Genomic DNA, 26,751 nt, shown 5'->3' on the forward strand with positions numbered 1-26,751 from the left:
GCCAGTAGTACATATCCCGTGCCGGTACTACACCGGCGCTACACCGGAGTATGCTTTCCAAAGTCGGCTCCCTGGCAGAGCGCCTCGTGATGATGACGACGCCCAGCGCAGCCCCGAGTGAGAGAAGGCGCCTGGCTGAAATGCGTAATGATACATGGGACAAGCTACATCGGCAGGTTTCGTGTGATGAAATATTGATCCTGTCCTAGTAATCTCAGCCAAACTGAGACTCCGACTTCTGGGACTTACGGGCGAAAAGTTGACCCGCCTGGGTCCGAATAGCTGTTCGATATGTAGCGTAGTCTTTCGGCATCGGGGCAGGAATCGATCAATTGCCCGGACCCAACCTAGACGGCAGTAATCCAATCCAATTCGACCTAATATCAAGCCGGATGCACATGATTTTAGGTATATGCATGGCCGGATAATCCGACGCATATACTGCGGAAGCCTTCAGCACCCAGGCCGCTCACGTGCAGCAGTTGACTAGGGGCATATCTGAACGTTGCCCCGAGAGAGGCGGCCGCAGAGGTATACACCCATAAGCACATCGACCCCTGGTAGTCGGCTCTTGTCCGGCAAGAGACTTCCAAAGCCTTCTAGATGGGAAGGGGCCGATGATGGAAAGGGGGCTAGCCAAGTGGAAGCGAGAAGCTGAACGGACATGCGCTTTCTCCATTCAGGTCGCACAAGACCTTATGGACGTAGATACTCGGCCGTCATGACCGAACCCCAGACATGCCGGTAGATAACAATAACAGCCGTGTGGCATGGGACAGGCACCATAACTAGATACCACTGCCTCTCAAAACAGTAAGGAAGGTTCGATCCCCCACCCTTCACCCCTGCTGTGTACTGGTGTGGTAATCGCTTCAGTTCGATATGCCACACCCTAGGGGGTGATCGAAGGAAGGAGGCCGGCTGTTGTTTGTTACTGAAGCCAATTCTGATTATCATCAGCACTAGTCTCTTGTCGGACAGCTGTATATTACCCGCATTCTTCTATACTGAGGTTGCTTCGTAGGACGAGCTTGGCCGGCGTATTGGGCCAAGAAATCAACAGTCGAAACCGGTGATATATCCCGGGGAGCCGAGTATCTGGCCGCCATAGATCCAGATTGCCAACTCTCGTGAGAAGACTCGTCACCTGAAATGTTGAGGTGGTGGTGGTGGTGGATGGGTAACCAGCTGAGGTGACTCGACGATGGTGTGTGCTGTATGCATGGCTTGGGGTCTGACGTGTCAAATATTGTACACATAGGCAAAGAGCAAGGTAGTGTCATGTACTTCGAAAAGTGCCTGGAGAAAGGGAGGTTGGGACTTATGCGAGTCCGTTGAAATATGCCCGTTTCCCCGCCGGGCCCAGCATGTCTCTCTGGCACATGCGCCATATCTCGTACGGGGCACGCTCGACTTGCGCAATCCTGGTAAACTTGATGGTAGGTGGTCGGAATTCTTGGTAGGCTGCAGATAGACCCAGTATTCTTCCTCTTTTCTGCTTTGGGGTATTTATATCTAGGAAGGTGGTCGCGTCGTGGCCGCATATGGCCTCCGCATACATGCCTCACAGAGCCATATATCCCGGGACCTGTCCCCGTAGGGCATCGTGAGAAGGTGCAGCAGCCGACTTTTTTGTGCAAACCATCACTTAGCCAATGGTGAACAGTGGGGCCCCAGGGCCTGCATAATCTGTCTGGTTCTAAGATGCCTTACCCAGAGGGTACTTGAGGCACGTATGATGGTGGGTGAGATGACCAATGACCGTCGCTAAGGTGATTGTATCGTTCAAGGGCTGTGTGGGTTGTCGAGAGATTCGAGAAGCTGTGGGTTCCATAACATAGGATTAAACACCCATCTGGTAATAGGCCGCTTACAGTGCCGTAACCCGCAAGCAAAATGCATAGTATGGGTCTTCGGCTGACGTGTTGAAGAGAGATTGTGCGTGTGAGTAAGAAGAACCGCGGCAATAACGGCCAGGCAGACAGCTTGCAGCAGAGTGAAGAGAAATGGTCTGCTGTATCGTCCGTAGATGGCATGCTCCGCAAACATACGTCGTATTGCGAGACGAATGTGCCCGGTTGCCGCATACTTGCAGCACTTATTGGTGACCGACTCGGGAAACTGGCGTCGATAATGTTGATCCATGATCTGCAGAAGCGACGATGCCTTGTCACCCGATGCCTTTGCGGAGCGCGCATGAGATGTCCAACCAAAACCTGCACAACTATTGCGGCCCAGCCTAATATTCCCAACAGACCCCGTCTGATTGCTCAAGGCAACATCAAATATGTGGTGGTCGCTTCTGCTTATGCGAGAGATAAGCACTAGTCTTATTGGAGCGCGTGAAATCCACGGGCTGAAGGGGCCAGAACATGAGGTGTGGTCAGAACGCCATTGAGGTCGATGATCCCGATGAGATCCGGCGTATTGAGCAGTATTGGTAAATGCTTACAGTGCATAGTAATATAGTTGCATAATAGCTGGCTACAGCTGTTCGGGGGCGTGGTCGAGCTGCCTCACACAATCAGCCGAGTTTCGAGCGATATCAAGAGGCTGCGATTCGTCGTCGCCTAGAAAGCATCAATGTTGTAGAGATAACCACACGTTCGCTCTTCTAGGTAAGAACCAGTTGCAGAAGAAGCGGGCAAGGCTCATTGCGGCAAGGCTGACTTGTATGATTTGAATCGACGGCCGGTTACAGACTCAAAAGATCGTGCTTTGAATGAAAGCCATGTGTTCCAAGGGAAATGCGAGTTCGAATAGTCATCGTTATGTGTCATGAGTGCTACATATGAAGCACCAGTAAAGATGTCATCCTACGCAGCAGGCGGTGAAAGTGTCCATCCCGTATGCTGTGGCCATTGCTGTCAGCCACAGGCACAAGAAGGTGTTGTATTATTACCGTCGGAGGCACGAGACCTTAGAAATACTGAGGATAGAGGTTTGGTGATGCAATCTAGTTGCATGCGCCATACTTCATTCCGCTCGAGGGTTGGGCTCTTCCGAGCGGTGCGACAGTGACACCCCAAGTATAAGTACTGCCAAGTCTGCGGCTAAGTGGTCTGAACTTGAACCACTACGAGTTCGCGTTCTTGGTGTGGGTTTCTGGTTGAGGATGCAGCACATTATGGTGCAGGTGCCGATAGGGGTATATTCAGCGGTGGCATCCACACTAAATGTTATCTTTGGGCACGGCTGGGAAGAAAGACGGATTACTGAGTCTTTCGCGGTTCCGCTGGGACATCTCAGCCTGTCGTTTCCGCTCTTCGGCTTGCCGCTTCTTGGTCAATCGCTGCTGGTAGAATGTCCTGTACGGAGTCAGTCTGAGACCAAGAGAGGGAGGCTCGCGAAACAGGACAACCTTTGCAACTCGAACACGCGCGGTTCTTCGTCTTGGGAGGTCTTTTCAGCACCGGCCTTGTTCTACGATACTGTCAACAGGGGTTCTTCAGGGTTCCCATGGCAGGAAACTGGCGAACCTGATCTTTGGGTTTAGGGTCGTCCTTCTTCTCTGCTTCGGGTGTAGAGTCCTTGGTCTTGTCCTTATCCTTGGAGTCCTTATCGTCGCTTTTCTCGGCCTTCTTCTTTTTGCGCTGCTTCTCGTCATACTCCTTCTTGGCCTGAGCAACGATCTCATCGTCTTTCTCCTTCTGCTTGTTGGCAGCGATGGCAGCTTCATCGACAATGGGCTTGCAGAAACGAACCTCCTTCAGATGAGCAGCGCAGATGTAGAAGTGGTCTTGTTTGTCTGGAGTGACCAGGACACTTGTCGTTGGCTTGTAGCACAAGTCACAGCCTTTGGCCGACGAGTCGGCGACCTTCCGGTGATGCCAGACATTGGGAAGCGACATGATTGCGGATGGAGTTGTAACAGAGGAACAATCAACTGAGAAGAGGGTAAAGAATGGGCTTGTGGCTCTGCAGCGAATCCAGATTCTGCTTGTAGCTCTGTCTTCCCCAGGTCCCTCGGGTTGTTGAAGTTGTTATTAAGAAGACGACTCGGCCTTGGATGTCAGGATGTCAGGACGCCAGACGGAATTAGCCGTGACTCCCTGGGCTAGCTTTGGTGGGGGCTGGGTTTATTTAGGTGGGCTCAATCATGAAAGTCAAGTCAGGGACCAACGTGGGTTTCCTTGATGCCTCAATACTCCGACTGCATCAGCGGGATATGCTGTACTTCAGGGAAGGCTTGGAGAAAAGTTGTCAAACAAAAGCAATGATGATGGTTGAAGAAGTTTGTGTGGTATATAACGGGCACTATGTAATCACAACAATGTTTGTTTGCCAAAAGAGCGTGGCTCCGAGATGTTGTGTCGGAGGTGTAAGTGACGACAGAAACTGAGGATGAAGGCCAATTGAGCTAAGAGGGATAGCTACAGTAAAAGCTCCTAAGATAAAGGCCCCCTTGATAAGGAGCCCCAGGCACCATCAAACAATTCCGTCATTGGCCATTGGCGCGCGGTAAGTGCAACCACTCGCCTCGCTGCTGCATTTCTGCAGCCTTGCTTGAATTATATTCAATTATTCATATTCCCCCCAAGTCGTTAACCTCGAAGGTTAGCTGTTTTTACGCCTGCCCAGAAAACGTATTGGTCTAGTCTGCACTGTTTTCAAGTACACCATTCTGGGCCAAATAATACCCCCTTCATACTGTACTTACATGACAAAATACATCGGGCAACACATTCCTTGATTCCCCTTCCGCCATCATGCCTGGCGGACTCGACACCCAGAAACTCGGTGTCGTCTTCAAGTCCAGACCTGACATCCTGAAAGGGATCGAGAAGGCTGCCGACGAGCCCTACAAGGTGCTACTATTCAACAACATTGCCGACTACGTCTACGAGCAGCTTGGCGACCCTTCCTCCACAGAACCGGCTCTCAAGCGGCGTCGCGTCGACATCGAGCCCAGCACCAGCAAAAATGGCGCCGCCGCCGCCGCCGCCGCTGCCGCCTCGAATGGCACTGCAAGCGCTGCTTCGAGCGCTGACGTCGCCTCCGAGAAGACCCTGCTCGAAATAAAAGAAATATCGGTCTCGGTGCCCCAGCGCAAAAAGTTTGACCTGTGCTTCACGGCCCAGCACCTGTACGCCCGCCTCCCCAACACCACCGCGCCCGTCGCCGGCATGATCTACGCCTGGAAGGACATCGAGTACGCCTTTTACATCCCCGTCCCCGAGAAGACGCAGGTGCAGCACAACTACGTCCTTTTCCCACAAAACTCATACCTCACTTCTCTTTCCAAGAACTCGACACCCTCGGAAATAGAGCCCCTCGTCTTCACCGTCTCGGCGGGCGCGCCGAAGCCTGGCGTAGTCGGTGGCCCCAACGCCGACGCCGCGGCTGCCGTCTCGGATTCGTATAGCACGCTGTTCCACTGGGCGATCAATAAGTGCCTCCAAGCAGGCTCCAAGGGCGTCACGGTCGTGTCTGCCGACCCTGCCAAATTCCACAGTCTCGTAAAACAGTCGCACAGGCCGAAAGAGAAGGCAGTACATGTGAAGGCGTTCCGGGGCTCCAAGGACGGCTTCTTGTTCTTCCTCGAGAATGGCATCCTCTGGGGTTTCAAGAAGCCCCTGATGTTCATCCCGCTAGACCGCATCGCGGCGATCAGCTACACAAGCGTCTTGCAACGGACGTTCAATATGGTGGTGGAAGTTTTCACAAATGAGGGAGGGGACACCGAGGCGACAGAGGAGGTGGAGTTCGCCATGATTGACCAGGAGGACTACGGCGGCATCAACGAAAAGTACGTTGCGAAGCATGGCCTACAGGATAGGAGTATGGCGGACCAGCGCAAGGCCAAGATGCAACTTGCGGAGAACGCAAAGGGCGGCAAGAAGGGCGCTGAAGGGGAGGCCAACGGCGGTGATGCAGAGGACGACGGCTTGACGGAGCTAGAAAGGGCTGCGAAGCTGGAACAGCAATTACAAGACGACGAGGATGAGGAGGAGGAGGACTACGATCCTGGAAGCGACGCGGATAGTGACGGATCCGGCGCAAGCTCAGAAGACGACGACGACGACGACGATGATGACGACGATGCCGAGGGTGACGAAATGGATGAAGAGGCCGATGGGGATGAGGCTTAAATGGCCAGATGTTGTTGGCTTGAAGAGACAGAGCCAGAGACAGGGGCGAAGTATCGAAGGCCTCCTCGTCTGGCGATTGATGCTGTTGAGCGTGCATACGATACGATACAGTTCTTGTTCGCACATGGTTTTCAGCGCTGTACATGGGCAACGGGCAAAGGCTGTGTCTGAAAAGAATATATAGGTTCCTACCACGGGGGAAACTACGGGAACTGCCTACGTAGATAGAATATGTATGACTAAGGACGGCAACGATGGAAAAACCATTTATATAAGATACATCTAACAGAAGGTATCCTGGGATTTAGTATCTCCTGTGATCACCGACGAGAGAGTGCGAAAGGGGGGGCGGGCATGGACGAGTGCACGGGCCATGTCGCCGGTGCGGGACGGCGCCTGGCAAGCCGAGACCCAAAAATTTACTTGAGCTCTACCCGTCCGCAGCGACAGCTTCACCACCACACCACACCTCGATCTCTCCATCTTGTGTCCCATTGCCCGTGAAGACCAGGACCTCATCATGTCGGGCGTCCAGAAACCCATGCGTCTGCCGCCCGTGCGGGTGCTGCGCGTCAAGAACCCCAACAAGCAGGCCGAGCGGCCCTGCATGCAGCTCATGTCCTCCGTCCTCGGTACGTCGTCAATGACTCCCTCCTTCCCCTCTCCCCATCTGCGTGCCAATGTCTTGCCTGGGCACGGGGGAACGGTTTGCTAACACCACTGCAGCCTGCTGGGCTTCGTCGGGATACAACACCGCCGGCTGCGCCCAGATGGAACAGGCCCTGCGCAACTGCATGGATGCGCCCAAGGCGCCGCCGCCGCGGACCAACGAGATCAACTACCACTTGTCGCGATTCCACTCCCGGGTCGCGGGTGTCAAGAAGAAGTAGGCGGTCAGAAAATACAGGCAAGAAGGAACGACGATGCCCACAAGGGCGGATGAGTCGAACCACTGGCAATACGCATGCAGCGATAGAAAGACCTCGACTATCTCAAGCCCCCATTGGGGCGGGAAACGACCCTACTTCTACGAAGGGCCCCCCCCGCTAGCCCTCGTCCGCCGGAAGAGAGCGAACGGAATGAGTTGGCGACTTGCCATGGTTTGGACATTGCGCACAACTGAGACTCTCGACTTCGCTTGGGCGTTCTACACCAGGACTGGCAATTGCACAGAAATGATAAAAACGAAGAAAACTCGAGAAATGCGCATCTGCGGGGTTCACCAATGCAAAGAGAATGGGAGCCGGCAATGAAGCATAGGCTGGGCGTTTACTCTGGTTTTGGAGCTCGGAGAGCGGGAAATCGACAGACTTAAGAAAGTATCGTCGCCTCTAAGCGCTTATTTGTGTATGATTATGTATAAAGAATCCAAGCACATGTACAAAACGTATATCCGCAGGCCAAAAGCATGTCGCTCTCTGTAGTTACGATGGTTCCCATCTGTCGTTTCCGGGTTCAGCACAGGCACGGCAGATGCAGCGATTGGTAGTTGCTGCACGTCTTGCCGCTCGGAGTCGCACTTCCGGTTTGGAGGTAGACCTGCCAAAAGTTCCCGTCCAGTTTGCAGACGAGGAAATTGAGTTCTATAAAACCACATATCTTTGGTCAGCAACCCCCCAACATTGTAAAGTTCCGCAGATTCTTCTGGGAAAAGGGGCAAATCTTACGGCGTCCCCAGCTACTGCTCTGCCCCGTGATGATGGTATCCCCCTCGAGCGCCCACACGTTGGTGCCGGAGCCACTACCGGTCGTGTTGGCAAAGGCCAGCGTCTTGTAGCTCGTCGAGTCGTCGCCGACGCTCAGGTACCGGCTCGTGTTGGTGCTCTGGATGGTGACGGCGATGTTGAAGTACTCGCTGCTGGACTCGGGGCCCATGACCGGGATGGAGCCTGTGTGTGTGCCCCTCGGAGGTCAGTTATTTGGCCCAGTCTTTTCTTCACGGCTCATCCTTGTTCTGCGGATAAGGGGAAAGAGGGAGAAGCCAACAAAACTCACGATCTTGGGGGTACGCCTGCAGGTAGTAATGGAATATAGGCTCCTGGACGGCCCGGATCTGCTCGGGCTTGGCCGCGGCGTGCAACGCCAGCAGCGACGCCGCTGCCATCAATGACGGGAGGGAGGAAGCAAAGCGCATCCTGCCTAATCAACAGAGATATGAATAGACAGAATTGATTATCAGGGCTATCAAGAGTTAGGCAACAAAGGAATCGATCTGCAGGCGTTGACTACAGTTATGTGTGTTTATAGCCACGGGTCGCCAGGTGTCATGTTGTGTGAGTGGACGGACGGAGACCAGGTTTCGGGCATCCCTTACACTCGCTATGGAACGGAGCCTCGTGTCGATCCCGATGTCGTGCCACAAGACGTTCCCGATCCGGTAACAGCGGAGGACGAACGTCCGTCTGCGATCTCCTGCAGAAAGTGGAGGAAAGAGGGCTCCTGGGCGAGAGGGAACAAATACCGCCCCAACCGGTATTATTTAAAACTAATCATGTCCGAGGTCTGGCCCCCCCTTCCCCTGGCTGTCGAGAAAAGAAGTACACACCACCTACGCTGAGAACCTACGCTGAAAAGATTCACCGAACTCTCAAAAGACATTGAAATTGCAGTGTAAATTCACTCCTATATGATGTATCGAGCTGGCCCTTGGCAACCTTCCATCCCCCCTCCGTAATGGTCAGAATTTTGTTTGACCCAGTCCCACGATCCGCCTCTGGCTCTCGTTTGCCGTAAAATCCCCCGTCAAACCCAACGCAAAAATCGCCCACGGGAATCTGACTACTCCTCGCTTCCGCGCTCGCAAATCAGATGCTAGAAGGTGCTCGAACTGAAACCCCAGCAGGAAGACGCCTTCGCTTTATAACTAGCGCCAGACCGTGCAACAACGTACGAGAGTAGCATGGAAAATCAGGAATGGCTGGTAGTGCAGAAAACATGGGAAAGAGTTTGACCGCCCAAGGCCAAGGGGTTCTTCGTTTTGGCTCCCTGCTTGATTATACCCAGCCCGCTGCATCATTGGACCTCGCATTACTGTCTGTTGGCCGGAATCGACCCGTGGCCTCCCAGACACCGGAGCATATACTGCATAGCTATATGTCCTTTGATAAAGAGAAAAAGAGCGAGCGCAAATGGGTATTCCACCAACCAAAACGTGCTGGTATCTCGAAGAATAAATGAGCGTATCAAATCCAGTCCACATCTTTGTGCCTTCACCCAAGAGCCCCAAAAAGAAGAAGACCTGGTTCGTAAAGTATGTCCAAGAATGGTAGTCGTAAAGAGAGTGAGGGTCATGATCAGTCGCGGAGAAAAGAAGAAGCAAAAACAAAAGGACTCGGATTTTCGAAGAGTTGAAAAAGGACAAAACAAAAAGTGGTATCAATGGGATGCGTCGTCTATGCGGAGAACTGTACGCCGTTTCAGTGTCATGCAGATGTGTATAGGTGAATTCTGTCGGCCTGGTTGACCCTTGGGAGGTCTATTAACCGCCCTCGTCAATGCTTCGGTGTTGGTGTTGTTGATGATGATAAGAAATAAGAATTATGCCGCCGTGGGTGGTGTGAAAGGGAATCGATCGGTGCCGGGGGTAGCGTCCATTCCATTCGAGGTCCGAAGCGTTCAGCTACTATCACCAACGCAGAAGAGTTCTATTTCTCCGACGCCGCTGGGGTTGTACTGGTTGCGCATGCCGTCCCGGAATTCCATAAAGGCGATCTGGATATCCTCGTCACTCTCGATGTTGACAAAGTCGCCGTCTTCGTCGCGGTAACGCAGCTTCAGATTGCCCCTACCAATTGAGCTGTTCGTAAATCGCGAGAGCTTGGCGTCGATGCGATCGATCATCGACTGGTACGTGATGTTGAAAGCAACCACCAACGTTATGTAGGTGCCTGTGTCGTACAGCACCTTCACCTTCAGCTGTGTGGGGACATCTCCGGGACTGAAAAGTGCACTGCCGGGTGTGGCGGTGCCGAGCGCTGGCGAGACGGCGGACCTGTTGTCGAGTTGGAGCGGAGCCGGCGCGTTTTCGCCACGTTGTTGGCCAGGACCGGGACCGGGACCAGGGGTGCTTCCACGCGGGTAAAGGGGCTGCGAAGGGAACTGGGACATCTTGCCACCGTAGGAGCCATTGGATTGGTGCATACGCTCACGCTGGACGCCAGGGCTTTGGGTACTGGATCGCATGGGGAGGTCCTGCTGCATGGGGGAGCCTGTTTGAGATCGAGGAATGTTATTTTCGTGAAGGTGCGCGGGTATGCCAGGTACAGCAGGTACAGGGGTACTGCTATTGGTCCTCCTGCTCTGGTTTTGTGGACCGTTTATATCTGGGGTACTGTAGGACCTACTCCTTTGTTGCGCAGCAAGGCTCTGCGCCGTGTTCGAGGCCATGGCGGGCAGCGAGGGACCACGGGGGTTTCTACCGTTCATTGGCGAGGGGCCATCTCGTGATGGAGCTCGAGGCATAGCCGGCGCGGTGTAACGGTTGTTGTCCTCCCAGCCCATGGGCGTGCCGGATTTCGGGAAGGGATAGGCTCCTGCAGAGAACTGCATACTACCAGTTGTGCTTGTTCGTGTCGAAGCAGGTGAGTCGGTGGTGGGTGAGAAGTATGATTCTCCGGGACGGGGGCCAGGCGATCCTGCCGACGGGGGCGGCATGCGGGTGTCGAGCGGTGGCGGAATCCTGGGCAGCGCGTATTGAGGTGGAGGGGCTCGAACCATTGTAGAAAGCGACATTGCACTTTCTCCTGTAGCTGAACGCGACCTCAAGCTTGAATGAGATGCATTCCGGGTCATCACCCCGCCTGTAGAATGTTGTTGACTGCCAAAAGAGAGGTTGGGCGCAGATGTAGGGGCTTGCTGCTGGGCCGCTTCCTCGTCGTCATCACTTTCGCCCTGTTGAGCGTAAGGGTTCTCCAACTGTTCAGCATTACGCATCCAAGTGAAAGAGGGGGCTGCCTGGTCTGGGCTAGTAGCGGACGGAGCATTGTCCTTCCTCTGCTGATCCAAGCCAACAGCCCACTTCTTCATGATCTCTTCGTTGCTGAACTTGATAACGAAGTTTTCCACGCCAGGATCACCCTTCCACCATATTTGGACGGTATACGAACCTGATCCCGAGCGTCATTAGTTCCATGCCCGAGAGGAAGGAAAACAGAAAATAACCTACCTTTCCCTGCAAAGGACAACACTTCCGTGACATTTGTCATGAAAATACGCCCTTTCAGTTGCAGCTTGTTGTTCTTGTTGCGAACCTTCGGTATCGCTGATTTCGTTTTGTCCTTCTTCTCTTTCGTTTTGTTGGGCACGACTTCTTTGCAGCAGAGAAGAATGCATTCGAAGAGATAGATCTCGTACTGCATCCTATTAGTATTTTCGCAAGCGGAAATCGAAGAGCGTTGGGTAACACGTACAAATTTCTCTTGGTCGTTCCGGCCCGTGACGACCGAGTACATCCCATGCAGAAGAAGTCTCCCAAAAGAGTCCACTCTGTGGTTCTTCCAATCGTCAACCCTGACAATGAGATCCTCTAGTGCCTCGTCAAGTAGATCTCGGTCGACGGCCTCGTTCGCCTTGGAAAGAACCCTCTCAGCAGCTGCTATGCCTAGAGTAAGGTCTTTCTTGGTCTCCGCGTCCTCGCTCTTCTTGAGAAGATCCTAGAAGGCGTTAGTCTTGAACATCGTGTGTATAAGTTCCTTCCCGGACACAGTCTCGGGCGATCCCCAATATTCCAACCTACCTTCAAAAGAAGCGGGTATTTGACCAATCTCTGCATTGGCTTCAACAAGAAACCATCCAAGGTGTTGAAATCGATCGCGACAGGGTTCTGCACTAGCTGGATCTTATCGAAAACCTGACTCGCAACCTGAGCCGCCTTACGTTGGTTTGCGATGAAAGGTTGATAGATACTAAAACCCTCTTCGTACATGACGAAGGGTGCTCCCCACTGTTGCGCCTCTTGGGACATGGAGTTGGCTGTCTCGACTCGAATCAAGAAACGGCGCTGGAAATCCAGGATGGCATTGATGTTCAGGAAGATCGAGTGAACAGTGTCGCCCGGAATTACGCCACGCTGTTCCAAGGCCTTCTTGAGTCCGTACAAATTCTCCAAATCTTGAACATATTTGCGCTCCGTGTCCACCATTTCCTTGATGATATGGTCACGATATGTCATCGTTGATCCGCCGGCTGCGCCGGAGGCATTGTCTTCAGATATGGGCTGCTCGGCTTGCCTTAGCAAGCCTTTCGCCTCGGCTTCGTCCAGAACTTTGTTTAATACCGAAGTGACCTAAAGTGAAGAAGCCGTCAGCATAGTCGAATGCGAGACAAGGAAAGGGGAATAAGCAGTACCTTGACAAATCCCGTGGTGTCGTTTCCAAGAAGATCGTTGATCACGAAACACTCGGAATTGGGAATCTCCAGCTTTTCTAGACAGACTTTCACGAATCTGAAGACGGCAAGTTTTGATCGCTTGGCCTCACTCCCTTCGGTATCTTTGACGACGAGGGGTTCTGCCGGCTGCAGCGAGTTGTAAATGGCAAGAAGAGGGTAGCCTGTCCGTAGTAGTTGCCACAGGGATTCCACCGGGCCTCCATTCTCGCCAGTAGTCGACAGCTCGTTCAGTTGGTTCAGGTGTACCTCAAAACCAGGAACCTGCGTTAATCTCTGCTTAAGCTGTACGCATATTTGGTAGAGGGATCGAGAGGCATCGGCTTTCTCGTTGATGATGTTAGCTGTTGCCATGACGGGACCTCCTCCTACCACGGTACTCGCAGAGCCCATAGATGTCAAGGATGCGCTCGATCCTGTCGTGAATGTCGAGCCAGACAGCTGGCTCTGACGTGGGGCGCTCATAGTGCCAGGAAAGACAGGAGCCGTCTGCGTCCGCAACAGGGCTGGGGCATGTGCCATAATGAAGCAGGACTCTGCACTACTCCATGCGCTCACCCAACCAGCGTCAGTGTTTGTCGTTACCGAAAGGCGACAAAGGACTGGTCAAAGTGAACTGAAACAAACAACACAGCTTCGTTCCGAGGACTCGGTACGAGGTGCCGATTCTAGTGAATGTTAACGGCACTCAACGGTCGCAGGGATCGGAAAGTCGTGGCTGTCGCGTATGCGCACGGTAAGTGTAGCGGTGGCGGTGATGATGGGCGGAAGCGCTGTTGTGGGAGGTAGACTGAAGGTGGATAACGCCGGTCGGTGTCACCTGTCTACCAATTCGAAGGTGGTCAATGAAGGTGATCACACAAGTCGCCTCGACACGCCACGAATATCGAGTGGTAATGAGCGATGACAAGCCAACTGGTATCGCGCAAGTTGGCCGACGAGCGTCGTCTTCGTGTTGTCGGTTTCGAAAGTATGGGCCCGAATGTTGTTCTCGTGTATTCCGGGATTGCTACTTGATACCCGCAACCAGATGCGTTCCAATCGAGTCGAGTATCTCGGGTGGCCTTCGCCTGTGTATAGCCCCGGTGGTGATCGTCGTCGTCGTCGTCGTCGTCTTCGTCTTCTCCGGACGTCGTCTCTTGCGACTGTCGTCCTCTGCGCGGCTGACGTCAACTTGGGTTGGTGCTCGAGCCCGTGATCCCTTGAAGGTCGGAAGCGAATCGGTCGGTGGTTGTGTGACCTCCCAGCGTCGCTCGCCTTGGTGGTCCTTTTTGTCTGGAGGTTTCCTGGCTTTGGCGGAAGGGGCTTCGCAAGTCGAGTGAAAGTTTCCTCGTGTTTCTGCCGATGATGGTGTCGTTGCGCAGGGCAGACTTCATAGGCCAATAAGGGAACTTGAAACGTGGAAGGCAAGGTGACCGAGAGCGGCGGCTAGGAGGCGGCCAATGTCAGTGTGTGCAAGGTCGGGCTACTTCGGGCACACTTCTTGAGCTCCCCACGTCTTCTCTGGATTTTTCAAATGGACGGGCGGCTGCGGGTGGTTCAGGCCGTTGGGTTGGATCGTTTTGGTCAGAAATCAGATAGATGGGAAGTGGATATTCGACACCGAGTGCTGCTGTCGACCACGGTCCGTCATTACTAGGCTCATGCCAGAGTCCCTGAAATGATAAATCTGGAATTGGGGGATGGATGTCTTGACCGATTGTATTCAGGTGGTGTTAGGCCGGCTCGTAGCGTGTACAGCGAGGTGGATGTGGGTATTGGCTTTGTGTGTAGCCTCTGGGCCTTGGGCCTTCTTTTCCCTTTCTTGCCCGTCTGGGTGCGGTGCTGGGTGCTGGGTGCTGGGTGCAGCCAAGGCCACCCTACACTACAGCAGTGGGGTTGGCTTTCTGTGGCCTGCATGGGATGGGACAGACGGGGGCACAAGGACAATGGAGCGTACTTCCAATGTTGGACACTGTGCATTTGTCTTTCTTCTCTTTTTGGCCTACCCTACCTCTATGTATCTTCTTCTTATGTACATAACAATAATATACCCAACATTGATGCATACCACCGTGATACCTACTCTACCTATGCCTACAAACTAACTTGTGGTCTGGCTCGGGAATCAGCCCGCCTTGGGAGGCTTGAATGTTGTTTTGATGCCCCGCAGTAGGCCAGTACACCGGATGTGTTCCATTAACACTTCATAAGGGGCGCATGCTCAAGATCAATACCTACCTACACTTTATCATATACCGGAACCTACTTGCACGCATCCAAGAGGTATGTACCTACTTCCTGACGCCTCGTGGCCCAAAGCACACCACAACCTGCACCGTCTGCTGTCTTCGACTACTTACCTCCTGGCCAATTTATATATGTACTTACCCATTCGCATACCACTGTCTCTTGTCTCGGCATTTCACTTCCAGGCTGTCCTCTGTGGCCATAGGCGCTGGCAGTTGCCGGTGCTATCTTGATTGTGCCACCGTTCTCCCTTCTGCAGCGTCGCGGTTGTTGCATTCCCGACTATCCCAGCCTACAATCAATCATCAATCGAAAACGGCCCAAGCTGGTTTAGTACATAGCACGTGCTTCCAGCAAGCAAGCCAGGCGGCTTAATAACGTCTGACGGCAATGTTCACATTATGATCCTGTTTCTATTTACACCCTTGAAATGTATAAGTAGTGCGTGCCTGTGGCCTCTGGGCTCTGGGGGTGGCAGGCTACTCGCATTTTGGGCATTGATTGTGATGGGGTCTTGGATGTTTCAAATTAGCGAATGCTCGCACTATTCCCGAGCTGGCCTAACTTCCGGCGACACTTAACAATAGGGAGCGACAGCGTTGCACCCCGAATCGTCCATGATCGTCAGCTGCTACTACAAGACCGTTTCTGCCAGCTCATCGCGATTCGTTCACCAAGAGCGTGCAGCGCATGGCATTGTGATCCTGGGTTTGGCGCCGTCCGCCAGCAAATGCTAACTGCATACTAGTATCGATTCTGCATCGCGGGTCGAGTCGCTCGCTGTCTGTTGATGACCCGAGCAGTCAAGAGCAACTTGACTGCGCTTGTCGGTTCTCCGAGAAAAAAAAAAAAAAAAAAAAGAGAGAGAGAGAGAGACTCGAGAGGAAACCCCGCGGTCGCCTATTGGCCGAACAACAAAATTCTGGCTGGAATGCAAGCGCATTCTCCAATTCCCCATCATCAGGCGCGCTTGGCACATGAATAAAGAGCGTGCATGATATATTTGGAGTAGCTGATTCGGCATTGGTCAACAGAATCTACCTTTCGCATACTCTGATCACCACCACAAAACGTAGCTAGAGAAGTAGGTAGGTTGACATGATTGCTTGCTGATAAGTGAAGATAGCTCGGCCCGCCAGCGCCAGCGGTGCCAATGCTTCCCTCCTCCCTCCTCTCTCCATCGCAGCAAGGTGGGGTAATCCCTGTCCGACGACAACGACCTGTAACATTCCAGGCATCAAGAAGGCAATAACGGTTAATATGAAATGGCCGACGTCATCCTCAGAAGCTTTCTATTGCTTATTGCTTCCTCAGCGGATGCGGTTTGCGTACCGGACCCGTGCTGTTCAACATCACAGTGGATTTGTCAACATGTTTGCCGCTTGGGGAATATACGGTTTGTTATTATTAGCGTCAGCCCCTCCTTTCCTCTCTGCCCTGTCGCTTGTGCTTGGAATAGGGGTTTCGATGTTCAAATTGCGAATGGACTGATACCCAGGCTTACCAACCTAGTCGAGTTCCACCACCGTTACAACTCCACTAAACCTACTAACCCAAGATGAACCTAACCCCCAAGCCAGAAGTACATAGGCCTTTTGGAATTGGTGGGAGTGCAAATCAACACGCCAACCCTCTTGAGCAGTGAAATCAAGGCCCTGTAAAGTTAGGCTAGAAGAAGAAGAGAGAGTCCGCGAGAGAGAAAAGGGGAAGACGTACAACAACACTTAAACTCAGCCAAAGCATCAATATTCTGCCGGGTAAGTGGGGGTTGTCTTGCAGAAACATTGACTGTGTGGTGTGGCTGTTGACAGGCAGGGAGAGAGCCGCTATGTCGCATGTCCAGATACAATACATGTAGAAAGCAAACATCGGGTAGAGGAAGACGGTCTCTCTGGCCGCCTCTGCTGCTGCAGTTCTGGCCTCAACTTCTTCTTTTTCTTCTTCTTCTCGTTTTCTTCTAGTGCATACTACCATGGCACCATACTACCACTACAGCAAGGCTACTGATCACTCGCACCTCTAACTTTTGTGGCTGACTACACACTGACACATCATGGAGCTTGTTTGTACCTGCGGGGATCCGAGCCGATATTGCACGCACTCACTCACTTCCTTTGGTGCTTCCATGCATGTTTCCACTGCTTCTTTCGACGTCGAGCCTTGCCCAAAACAACATCCTTTGCTCCGTACCTTCCGATCGAATATGCACCTAGGATTGATCTAGAAAGGGTTTGAAACAGCTCCTTCATGCAAGTGTATAGTAGTACAGCATTCGGCCGCAAACGCACCCACTGCTTGCTTGCTTGCTTTCCTTCTTCTTCTTCTCTCGTGAGCGAACACGAACCCTTTGGCCTCCCCACCTTTGCCTGCCCGCCTTCTGTTCGTGGAATATCGAGGTGCTCTAGCCTGGGTGAATCTAGCCCGCCATCTTTTGCTACGTTCGCTGGCTTGCCTGTGTGGTAGTGTGGTGATGTGGTGGTGTGGTGGTGGATGGTTCAAGTCTGTGTGTCTTGTCTCTCCCCTATGTACGACAAATGTCTTATGCGGCTGGTAACCTTGTGACAAAGCCAACAACTGAGATATTCCGGTACTATTAGCCGGTGGGACAGAGCAATAGACTGCATCATCGCCAAGGAATAGAGCTGAGTCTGACAGCCATGCAATGCCATTGGATAATTGGGCCCGGCGAGGTCTGAATACGCCTGCTCTGCCTACAGTATCTAACCTTTGAGACCGTGCATGATCCAACAACCGTGACCAACTAGCACAAGCATTGCCAGCAGGCTGCATGATCTAACCTAATATAAGCTCTCGCATTGACGCATCCTCTCAGATGGCACATCATAGCGACAGACCACCTTCTTGTTCCAGCAGTTTGGCATTGGGAGGGAGCGCATCGGCGAGTATGTATGCATTTGCCAGGTGACTATCCCTAGCTCCCCCGCCTCTGTCGTCCGCGCTCCATCCCGTGCCCGCGTCGATCGTACATGGGTAACATATGCCCAACTATGCTTCCTCTTTCGCCATGGAACGATACTGTTGTCACTTACTCCAGGGATGTGTCTTGCATCACGTATAGGCCGCTTACTATGTCTTCGTCAAGTGGTCAGTTATGTAGCTACGTACAAGGAAACAACATATATACATCAACGCCACTGCATCTCGTTGTTGAAGGTCTGAAGATCCGGGGAAGTTGTGTTTCGGCAGGATCGGCCGGCAGATCAAGCTCATATTTCGTAACTTGCCGCGTTCCTATTTTCTGTTGAGTTTTGCCTAGTGCATGTCGCTGCAGTTGGCATGTCGCGGGAATAAGAATCTCGATACGAGATCCGTTGCTCCAACATCGGATTTCTCTTTTGGCATTCTCTCGGGCAGGAGCTATCGCCTGAAATACATCTCACCGCTACGCAATGTATGAAGATAGTGAGCAACGGCTGGCAAACACTATCCAACTTTTGGATGTCACTGCTTTGGCCGTCACCAACGATTGCCATCTCGTTGGGATAGTCGATGATCGATTTGACCCAGTCGGAGATGCTTGTGGGCCAGAAGGTCTAGGCACTCCCTCCTTGCCTGGAGGTGCTGACGAATTGTTCTTCGATGGACGGACATTGCCCCAGGCCACGTTAAAGAAGCTGGTACTCCGGGGAGGCGGCATGGTCTCATTTGCAGATTGCCATTCGGTCTTCCGCTATGATTGATGCGTATAGAGAATGGCATGGTATCCCTTACTAGATGCCAATTACATATAAATCCACAGGCATTAAAACACCTTCGCTATTCTCCATGCCAAGGGAATAAGAATTGCCTGTGACCTGGAAATCCACAAGGAGCCCCCCTTCCTCTCCCGGGAGGTGAGATGCGGATGCGAATGCTGTCTGGAACCATTGACAAGGCATCAATAAGCAGCGATCAATACCAATATAACAGCTACCCTCAGTATGCCAACGTCAGCTATGATATGGTAGCCACGGGGTATCACGTTTGAGTCAAGACGAGCCCGTGGACTATGGCAACCCTCCGTACATGTAAGACGTTAAAGAATACTCCAGAGAGAACGAAGCTAGAGACAGGTATTCAAAGCTTATTTCTCCAGACAAACATCACATCCAAGGCATGACTGATCTCCTTGTATGGAAAGTCAGCTACTTGATCAATGGCGTAACGTCCTTGGAAGGGGTTCCAACTCAACCAGGAATTCAGTCTTGTCCATGTTGCTGTATTGCACAGCGGTCAAAGACAGGGTAGGTGTAAGTTATTAGGTCTCAAGAATCCTACTCATGTCGCCGACGTCCGTCTGCTTTACTTCCATTATGAGATATGTATTCCACAATGACATAATCTTACGTTTGTGATTGGAAAAAGAATAGAGTCGTCGTTATCGGTGCTTCATGTCCTCTGTTATCAGTCGAATACAGACCCCATTGTAAGCCCCGACAAGTCTGACGGAGGTTGCTAGAACTCGCGACGACAGTCAGGATTGCTATAAGGTCAAAATACGCCCTTTATCTATTGTGAAGCATCGTGGAGGACGGAAAACATCCTGACGTTCTCTGCTATCCGTGATTGCAACTAGCACCATCATACTATGCATACGCTGACAGGATCTACTCAGCCCGTACGGGACATTGCCAATTTGCGCAATGGATTCATGGCCAGCCTAGCCAAAATATCTCGACGATGAAGGTGGCCCAAGGTATGTGTACCTATGAAAGAATTGAGGCCGCCGTTTTCGAAGGGCACCAGAGGACTGGGTAGACCTGCCAGGCTCGTTTTGATATCGCCCAGTATCTACATTGGCTTATGCCATGACTTATTAAGAGAAGGGAGTTTCCTCGATCAGCCTCAAGAGCATGAATACTCCTGATTTGTAAGGTTTAGTTGTGAATACTGTAGCCTCTGAGTCACATCTCGTCCATCTCTTGTTGGGTACCACTGCCTGTAAGGCAACAGTTAAGCGCATATCTCCAAGTTTTCTAAATGTCGTCTCATCTGGTGACTTGACTTCCATATAGATAGACATAGGGCATGAAAGGCCCTGCCATTAGCATCCAATTTGACATCTTCCTACAGCTCAAACACGATACGTGCATTGTAAGTCAAGCATATGTGCCCTCCGACAGGCAGATTAGGATTCATGCACTTAGGCATCTCACGATTTTGCAGCCGCATCATTGTAAGTGATCGAGGGCTTGCCTATACCTGTCTAGTCACTTTGAGTCTTAGTCACACATTCTCGCTTCAGTATAACATGAGAAAATAGCTAGATAAGTAGCTGATATTTAAATATCCCCGGATGATTGACATATTGCTCATCTATCTCGTGTACCTGCTTATAGCGAATCATTGTCTATGTAGTTACGGGCTCAGGATGTCGATACCTTTTCACGGCCAGACAGCCAGTAAGCTCCTCGGGGAAGCCCCAGCTTCATTTCTGTGATATTGCCTTGAGATATTTGAGAGTGACACTTCGTTCGACCAGGCTACGGAATATATATGGCATTGGCACATTATCTCCTTGGAGGTAGGCTACATGTACCCCACATGAACAGGATGTGTGGGAAACCTCCACAGTACTATGATTGAAAAGGCCATATAAATTCAAGCTCTTTCGATACTCTGTAGTGTGTTTTATATATTGGGCAGAGGAATAGTGAGGCACGAAGCTGTTTTGAATCACAAAGAAGGTATATCGCAAATGTGCAGAAAGTTGGCATGCCTTGGTTGTTAGGTTACATGTAGGATGATGGCAGCGAGTCGACCATTGCCTACGACCGCGATTTTCGGTAATCAGGCAATACAATGGATGACAGGTGAATAATGTGAAGATTGGGTTTTGTCAGAATCACAGCCAATATATGAACATAGAAGGGTACTCCGGAAGCTGTCGAGCTTGGCCTTCTCAAAGGACCGAAAGTCGTAAGCTTCCCCGAAACTGCTGAACCCCACCTCCGGCCACCTTGACCGGAAAAGAATACCCCAAGCGGCTGGTATTCCCAGGGTATGATGAAATCGTAGCAACTGCTGTTGATGGTGAACGACCCTGGATCTTCTCTACATCTAGAGTTGGCAGAGGCGAATAAAACCATGGACATTGGCTTGGCACAGGGTAATCAGGGCGGCCTTTCGAAGTGGATTCTGGATCATCGTTCATGGCATGGAATGGACAAAGTAACCTCACGCATGCTTTCTGGTAACATGGAGGGAGCCCATGGCGGGGAGCAATGACTGCAAACAGGCACAGTCGAGATCTGGCCCGGTTTGGCTATAAGTCTTCCCACATCGTCAAGGATGGCGATAGCGAACATCATTTTCCTGGGGAACTGGCTGCGAAGTCGCTCTCTGACACCTCCCCCACACACATCCACACCTCCCAACCAAAGAACATGTACAAACTCCACGGGTAGCTGGAAGACTTGGTGATTGATTCAGACAATCAAGTACATCTGTACAAGTACCCAGCTTGCAGACCTGGGCGTCGGGTGTGTCTGGCAATCTGGGGTCTGGACCGTGGGCAGCAAGGAAGCCGTCATCCCGTCCCTGTTTTCTGCCTTGCCTCTTTCAGGGACGAGATGCGGCTGCAAAGCTCCTCTCCACATTGCATGCGTCTATTAGTTCAGTCTATTCTCACTACACGCGAAGTAGAAAACCTGTTTCCGAAATGGCAATAGTCTTGGTCGTTGATAGTACTCGTAGGTTAGCTGAGCTCTTTTCGGATTGTGTGCTGTGTGGACGAGTCCTAGGCATTGCCTGATGTTCTGTAATAAGTCATACCGGCAGCCAGACCTACGTACTGACTGGATGCATGCATCGGTACCTAAGCCTGCGGTACACGTACTTGCTCCGCCGGCGACAATCCACGCGCCTCCACCTCCATCTGCGCCCGTTATCATTCAACAACCAGCTCTTCTACAATCATTTGCCCGTTGCATGCCGGGAAACACATCCGCGTGGCTGGCTGCTTCAGCCGTATAATATTCACTGGAAATCCCCATTGTCTTACTTAAAGGAAACCGATTCCCTCCTGTTGCACAAACAATAAGCAGCCGTCCATTGTTGTCCTGTCTGACTACACCGTCCGAGTTCAAGTTCAATCCCCAGCTGCCACTTTCTGGGGGACTGTTTACTCTAATCAAACCGCTGCCTGTCTGTCGGGCCTAGCACGCTTCCTTAGCTTCCCGTCTTTGCCCTTTCCCATCTAGTCTGGTGTCATTGCGCCATCACCAACCCCACAGTCCACCTAACCTACATCCTCTGTCGCGACAAGACATCTTAGCCAGCATCTACATCAATACTAGTCAACAACTGGAACCAACGGCTAATACCGCCTGCCAGCCTCAAACCTAAACCTGCGGACTCGCCGGCGCGCGCGGCTGATACGTGCTCTCGCATTTCCGTCTTACCCTCCGCTCCACCCCTACTCTTCCGACATCCCATCAACATCTGTAGGTATGGAACCCTTCCCTACAGCCCCGGAGCCCGACGAGGGTTATAGCGAACACCCGCTTTCTGCCGACAATAACGCTCTCGCTCTACCACGCGGCCTGCAATCACCGACCGAGTTTAGTTCGTGGCTGGCTCCTCGACTCTCGACCCTGTCCGTAGCTCACAAAACCCAACTAGCCATGGCTATTCTTGGCGACTTACCCACGACGGTCATTGCCGACATCGTCCTGAAGCAGCTGAACCCTCGTCTCTACATAGACTTTGTCGATTACCTCCCCACGGAAATCTGCCTCAAGATCTTTGGCTACCTCGACCCCGTTTCGCTCATCCACGTCGCGCGCAGTTGTCGGGGCTGGTACGAGCTGGCCGCGGATCGCAAACTATGGGAGAAGCTATTCTACCTGGAAGGGTGGCGCGCTCTGCCCAGGGAGATCGCCGCGGCTGAGGAGCGGATGAATGCTGGCCTGTCAAACACCGGCGTAATACACCCGCAACGGTTGCGGTCCTCCGAATATGGCCATGCGCACAAGAAACGAGCCATATCGGACCCGACGCCTCAGGACATCATCCAGAGCGATGCCATGGACATCGATAACGACGGTAGGATGGACGCTGACGATACGGAGATGGCCGGTACAAGCTTGTTTGGTGGTCCGGCTGTCAACGGCAGCACTTCATCTTCGAAGAGCACCGCCAGTGTCGCGCAACATCTAGGCCACTTGATGATGGAGTCGCCCAGCCCCATGCCCGAGTCGACCCCGGAGAGTCGGGCTGATATCAAGGGCAAGGGCAAAGTAAGAGCCGACGATGACGGGCAGCAGCAGGCGCCAGCGCCGGTGCCCTCGTTGTCTTTGCCGTCGCTACCGACTTCGTCACTTTGGACGTACGACGCCAGAGACATGCGCTATAAAATCAACTGGCAATGGTTATACGCCATGAGGCGGCGGCTGGAGTACAACTGGGAGACGGGAAAGTTCACCAATTTCCAATTTCCCCACCCAAACCATCCCGAAGAAGGTCACGGGGAGTGCGTATACAGTTTGCAGTTCAACTCGGAGTACCTCGTAAGCGGGAGCCGAGATCAGACTATTCGCATATGGAACATGCAAACCCGGCGTCTCGTGCGACAACCCCTCCGAGGTCACGTTGGCTCAGTGCTGTGCTTACAGTTCCAGTCTGACCCCGAGGATGATTTGATCGTGTCAGGCAGCAGTGATTCGGACGTCATTCTTTGGAAATTCTCTACGGGCCAACCAATCCAACGACTGAGAAAGGCGCATACTGAGTCTGTGTTGAACGTCAAGTTCGACAAACGAATTCTTGTTACCTGCTCCAAGGATAAAACCATCAAGATCTTCAATCGAACCCCGCTACGCGCAGGCGACTTGGGCTACGGCAACGTCAACGGCGTCAGTCCTGTACCCATAAACATTCGCCATCCGGACCATGAGGATTTTGCTCTGAGCCAGCTACCTATCAAGCCACCTTACACACAAATCGGCTGTTTAGAAGGGCATGGCGCAGCTGTGAATGCCGTGCAAATATGTGGCAACGAAATCGTGTCGGCAAGCGGCGATAGGCACATCAAGGTCTGGGATTGGCCTCACCAAACCTGCCGCCGAACGTTCCTTGGCCACAACAAGGGAATCGCATGTGTTCAATACGATGGTCGGCGCATTGTCAGCGGCAGTAGCGATAATGAAGTCAAGGTTTTCGACCGCGAGACGGGCTTGGAGGTAGCGAGCCTTCGTGCCCATACTAATCTAGTGCGTACTGTCCAGGCGGGCTTTGCAGATCTCCCGTATAGCGCCGAAGAAGACCGCCAGACTGCCCGGGAGATCGACCAGGAGTATTTCAGAGCGGTCGAGTCCGGCCGGTTAGGCGATACGCACAACGTTCGGGGCAAGTCCCTGAATGCTGGCAGCCGAAGGCCAGAAGATATCACTGCGTATGGCGCGAAGTTGCCTCCTGGTGGCGGCGGCGGCCCTTACGGAAGAATCGTGTCGGGCTCTTACGACCAGACCATCATCATCTGGCGCAGAGACAAGGAAGGCGTCTGGAGAAGCGCCCATACGCTCCGCCAAGAGGATGCCGCCGCCGCCGCTTTGCGACAATCGGCAGCCACCCGCGCCCCATCGCCTTCCTCAGGCGGACCAGCGCCCATGGTTATGAGAGCTACACCAGCAAGACCGTTACCTCCTGCCAGTGCACCCCCAACCGTACAGCAGGCGCCCAATGCTACACATGTCGAACATCCTATCCACGCCACCGTGACACCTCAGACCAACACTTCCTATACTCGGATGATTGATCTGACTGTCCCTCAAGGCCCTGCTGCGCTTCAGAGCACTCTTCTCCAATTCCCGACCATGTTGACATACCACAGTCACCTGCAAACAGCTATTGATCGCGAACCCAATCCTGCAAACAGGTCACAACTTAGGCAGGTTGTCGCAACAGCCCTTGTACGGGCTCAGGTTGCTCAAAATCGGATCCGGGAAGCTGCAGCTGATCAACCGATTCCTGCGCCTACGCACCACCAGTCTGCACAACCATCGTCATCGAGCTCCGCGCGTTCTACAACACCCACAGCGCAAGCCCCTGGCGGCTCAGGCCCGCCCAGTGCCACTTCCTCATCCACTGCAGTCCCGTCGCCTACCACGCCGCAAGGTTCGTCCTCACGACTAAGCGCTATGATGCAAGGTCGCAGTCGATCGAGAAATCAAGCGTCGGGCAGTCGAACTGCCATGCCCGTCCCTGGCACGACAGTACCGAGTAGCTCAACGACTACGGCTACCAGTAGCTCAACGTCTGCCGGGCCGCCCGCTGTGGCTAACGGGGCACCCCAACATGTGACAGCTTTGCAGCAGGCACAGGCACAGGCGCAGGCACAACAGCTGGCTACCGCAGGAAACCCGTCCGCTCAGCCAGTAATGACCATGGCTGCGGCGATGACCGCGGCTGCCCCAGCACCTGTACCAGCACAGCACCACCCGCACATTGCCCCAGCCGACCAGAACCCGAGAGTTTTCAAGCTGCAATTCGACGCTCGACGAATCATTTGCTGCAGCCAAACGTCCACCATCGTGGGCTGGGACTTCTACAACGGAGACCCTGAGCTCGAAGAGGCGTGCCGTTTTTTTGGTCCGGTGGAATAGATTTGTCCAACAGGTTAGATGTGGGCTAAGTCTTCACACCATGTCCTATTTGTATTAGTATACAGCTATGTGCCTGGCTAGGACCACGTCGGCATTGCTGTTCAAGAGCGGCGGTGTTATGAAAGCGAGCTGCACTATGGAGGTGAAATGAAGTGGAACGAGGCTGTGGTTTTCTCAAGCGCATGAATTTGTATTAAGAAGTAATTAGCATACTAGACTCGCTACGACCGGAATGAACTCAATGACACTTTTACGGTTTTCGCTCTTCCGCTGTTATCACTGGGACATGCATGAACGTCACCTAGGGAGGGCCGTGGTAAATTTGAATAGTAGTAGTAGTAAATGGATTGCTTTGGTATACGAACTTGTCGCCTGCCCTCTTTCTCCTTGGAGTACTTCCTTCCTCATGCCTCTAAACAGGGTACCGCTCCAAATGACTGCAAATCACACGTGAATGCAAGCGCGAGCGTCGTCATCGGAAGTTACCATGCGACTTCTGGTGGGAACAAAAACGACTGGGGCCTCCCTCCCATCCTCCAAACGCCAAAACGCAGCAATAGACCAAGGACCGCCATCGTTTGCCCAAAGTGGCCAGATAGCCTAACCCGCCGAACAGCTCCGTCATCAAGTCTGTGGTTTTCTTTTTCTTGTTGTTGTTGTTGTTTCCTGAGTGACAAGTCGTCAGGGCTCAGCCAGGTCACCGCGCCGCCTCCTGGACCTTGCCGGTGGTCTCGGGCGGCTCGTCGATGAACTCGGGGACCTCGTCCTTGAGGAAGTCGGGGACGCCGCCGGCATCGACGCCAAGCCCGCCCTCGGCCTCCATCTCGGCGCCGAGCATCTCGAGCTCGGCGTCGAGCTCAGCCTCGTCGACGTCGTCGGGCACGTCGTAGCCGCGGCTCAGAGACTCCTGGATCTCGTTGCCGACGTCCATGAGGTCGGCCATTTCGTCCTGGAGGCGCTCGATCTTGTCGAGGTCGACCTTGCCGTACTGCTTTTTCAGCTCCTTGTTCGTGGTCTTGAGGGCGTCAACCGTCGCCATGACGCCCTTCATGTTGTCCTGCATCATCTGCGTCTGCTCGAGGTTCCAGCTCTGGCTCGTCTGCTGGTCGCGCGCCTGCTCCAGCCCGCGGCGTTTTTTCAGCAGGTCCAGCGCGCGCCGCTTGATCGCCTGCTTGCCCGGGCCCTCGCGCAGCTTCGAGAGCTTCTCGTTGTACTTGGCCAGCTCGTTGTTGATCTCGGCGATGCGCACGTCGATCTTGCCGGCGCGGTTGTCGTGGCTGTCGATGACGCTCTGGAGGTTGACCTTGGGCGCCTTGCTGCCGCTGCCGAAGAGGCGGTTCATGGTGGCGGTTGTCGTTGTTGTTTGGATTTCCGGCCGTAGAATGGTGGGGTAGTAGGAGTGCAGGTGTAGGTATTCGCCGTTCCCCAGGGAGAAATGGGCA

At 53.0% G+C, this 26,751-nt stretch overlaps 8 protein-coding genes across 8 annotated transcripts; 4 read left to right on the plus strand and 4 right to left on the minus strand.

Annotated features, from left to right (window-relative positions):
- Positions 1-3,172: 3,172 nt before the first annotated feature.
- On the minus strand, positions 3,173-3,851 carry PG986_009349 (uncharacterized protein; the record flags this gene model as incomplete). The annotated part of the gene is made up of 3 exons (XM_066845571.1): positions 3,173-3,308; positions 3,362-3,423; positions 3,480-3,851. 3 exons carry the CDS (start codon positions 3,849-3,851, stop codon positions 3,173-3,175), a joined length of 570 nt encoding a protein of 189 aa, XP_066697969.1.
- An 858-nt stretch (positions 3,852-4,709) lies between these two features.
- On the plus strand, positions 4,710-6,092 carry PG986_009350 (uncharacterized protein; the record flags this gene model as incomplete). The annotated part of the gene is made up of 1 exon (XM_066845572.1): positions 4,710-6,092. One exon carries the CDS (start codon positions 4,710-4,712, stop codon positions 6,090-6,092), a length of 1,383 nt encoding a protein of 460 aa, XP_066697970.1.
- Positions 6,093-6,608: 516 nt separating this feature from the next.
- Positions 6,609-6,982, plus strand: PG986_009351 (mitochondrial 37S ribosomal protein mS37; the record flags this gene model as incomplete). Its single annotated transcript, XM_066845573.1, has 2 exons — positions 6,609-6,724; positions 6,819-6,982. The coding sequence occupies exons 1-2, from the start codon at positions 6,613-6,615 to the stop codon at positions 6,980-6,982; spliced, it is 276 nt and encodes a 91-aa protein (XP_066697971.1). The 5' UTR covers positions 6,609-6,612.
- A 565-nt stretch (positions 6,983-7,547) lies between these two features.
- On the minus strand, positions 7,548-8,226 carry PG986_009352 (uncharacterized protein; the record flags this gene model as incomplete). Its single annotated transcript, XM_066845574.1, has 3 exons — positions 7,548-7,675; positions 7,760-7,981; positions 8,088-8,226. 3 exons carry the CDS (start codon positions 8,224-8,226, stop codon positions 7,548-7,550), a joined length of 489 nt encoding a protein of 162 aa, XP_066697972.1.
- A 1,481-nt stretch (positions 8,227-9,707) lies between these two features.
- PG986_009353 (Rho guanine nucleotide exchange factor scd1) lies at positions 9,708-12,941 on the minus strand (the record flags this gene model as incomplete). Its single annotated transcript, XM_066845575.1, has 4 exons — positions 9,708-11,197; positions 11,257-11,743; positions 11,827-12,375; positions 12,438-12,941. 4 exons carry the CDS (start codon positions 12,939-12,941, stop codon positions 9,708-9,710), a joined length of 3,030 nt encoding a protein of 1,009 aa, XP_066697973.1.
- A 58-nt stretch (positions 12,942-12,999) lies between these two features.
- PG986_009354 (uncharacterized protein) lies at positions 13,000-13,798 on the plus strand (the record flags this gene model as incomplete). Its single annotated transcript, XM_066845576.1, has 3 exons — positions 13,000-13,128; positions 13,178-13,212; positions 13,507-13,798. 3 exons carry the CDS (start codon positions 13,000-13,002, stop codon positions 13,796-13,798), a joined length of 456 nt encoding a protein of 151 aa, XP_066697974.1.
- An 8,358-nt stretch (positions 13,799-22,156) lies between these two features.
- Positions 22,157-25,309, plus strand: PG986_009355 (WD domain-containing protein; the record flags this gene model as incomplete). The annotated part of the gene is made up of 1 exon (XM_066845577.1): positions 22,157-25,309. The coding sequence occupies one exon, from the start codon at positions 22,157-22,159 to the stop codon at positions 25,307-25,309; it is 3,153 nt and encodes a 1,050-aa protein (XP_066697975.1).
- A 697-nt stretch (positions 25,310-26,006) lies between these two features.
- Positions 26,007-26,651, minus strand: PG986_009356 (charged multivesicular body protein 5; the record flags this gene model as incomplete). The annotated part of the gene is made up of 1 exon (XM_066845578.1): positions 26,007-26,651. One exon carries the CDS (start codon positions 26,649-26,651, stop codon positions 26,007-26,009), a length of 645 nt encoding a protein of 214 aa, XP_066697976.1.
- Positions 26,652-26,751: the final 100 nt, after the last annotated feature.

This window comes from Apiospora aurea (assembly GCF_038362705.1).
Source record: "Apiospora aurea strain CBS 24483 chromosome Unknown utg000006l_segment0_segment0, whole genome shotgun sequence".
NCBI classification, from domain to species: domain Eukaryota; kingdom Fungi; phylum Ascomycota; class Sordariomycetes; order Amphisphaeriales; family Apiosporaceae; genus Apiospora; species Apiospora aurea.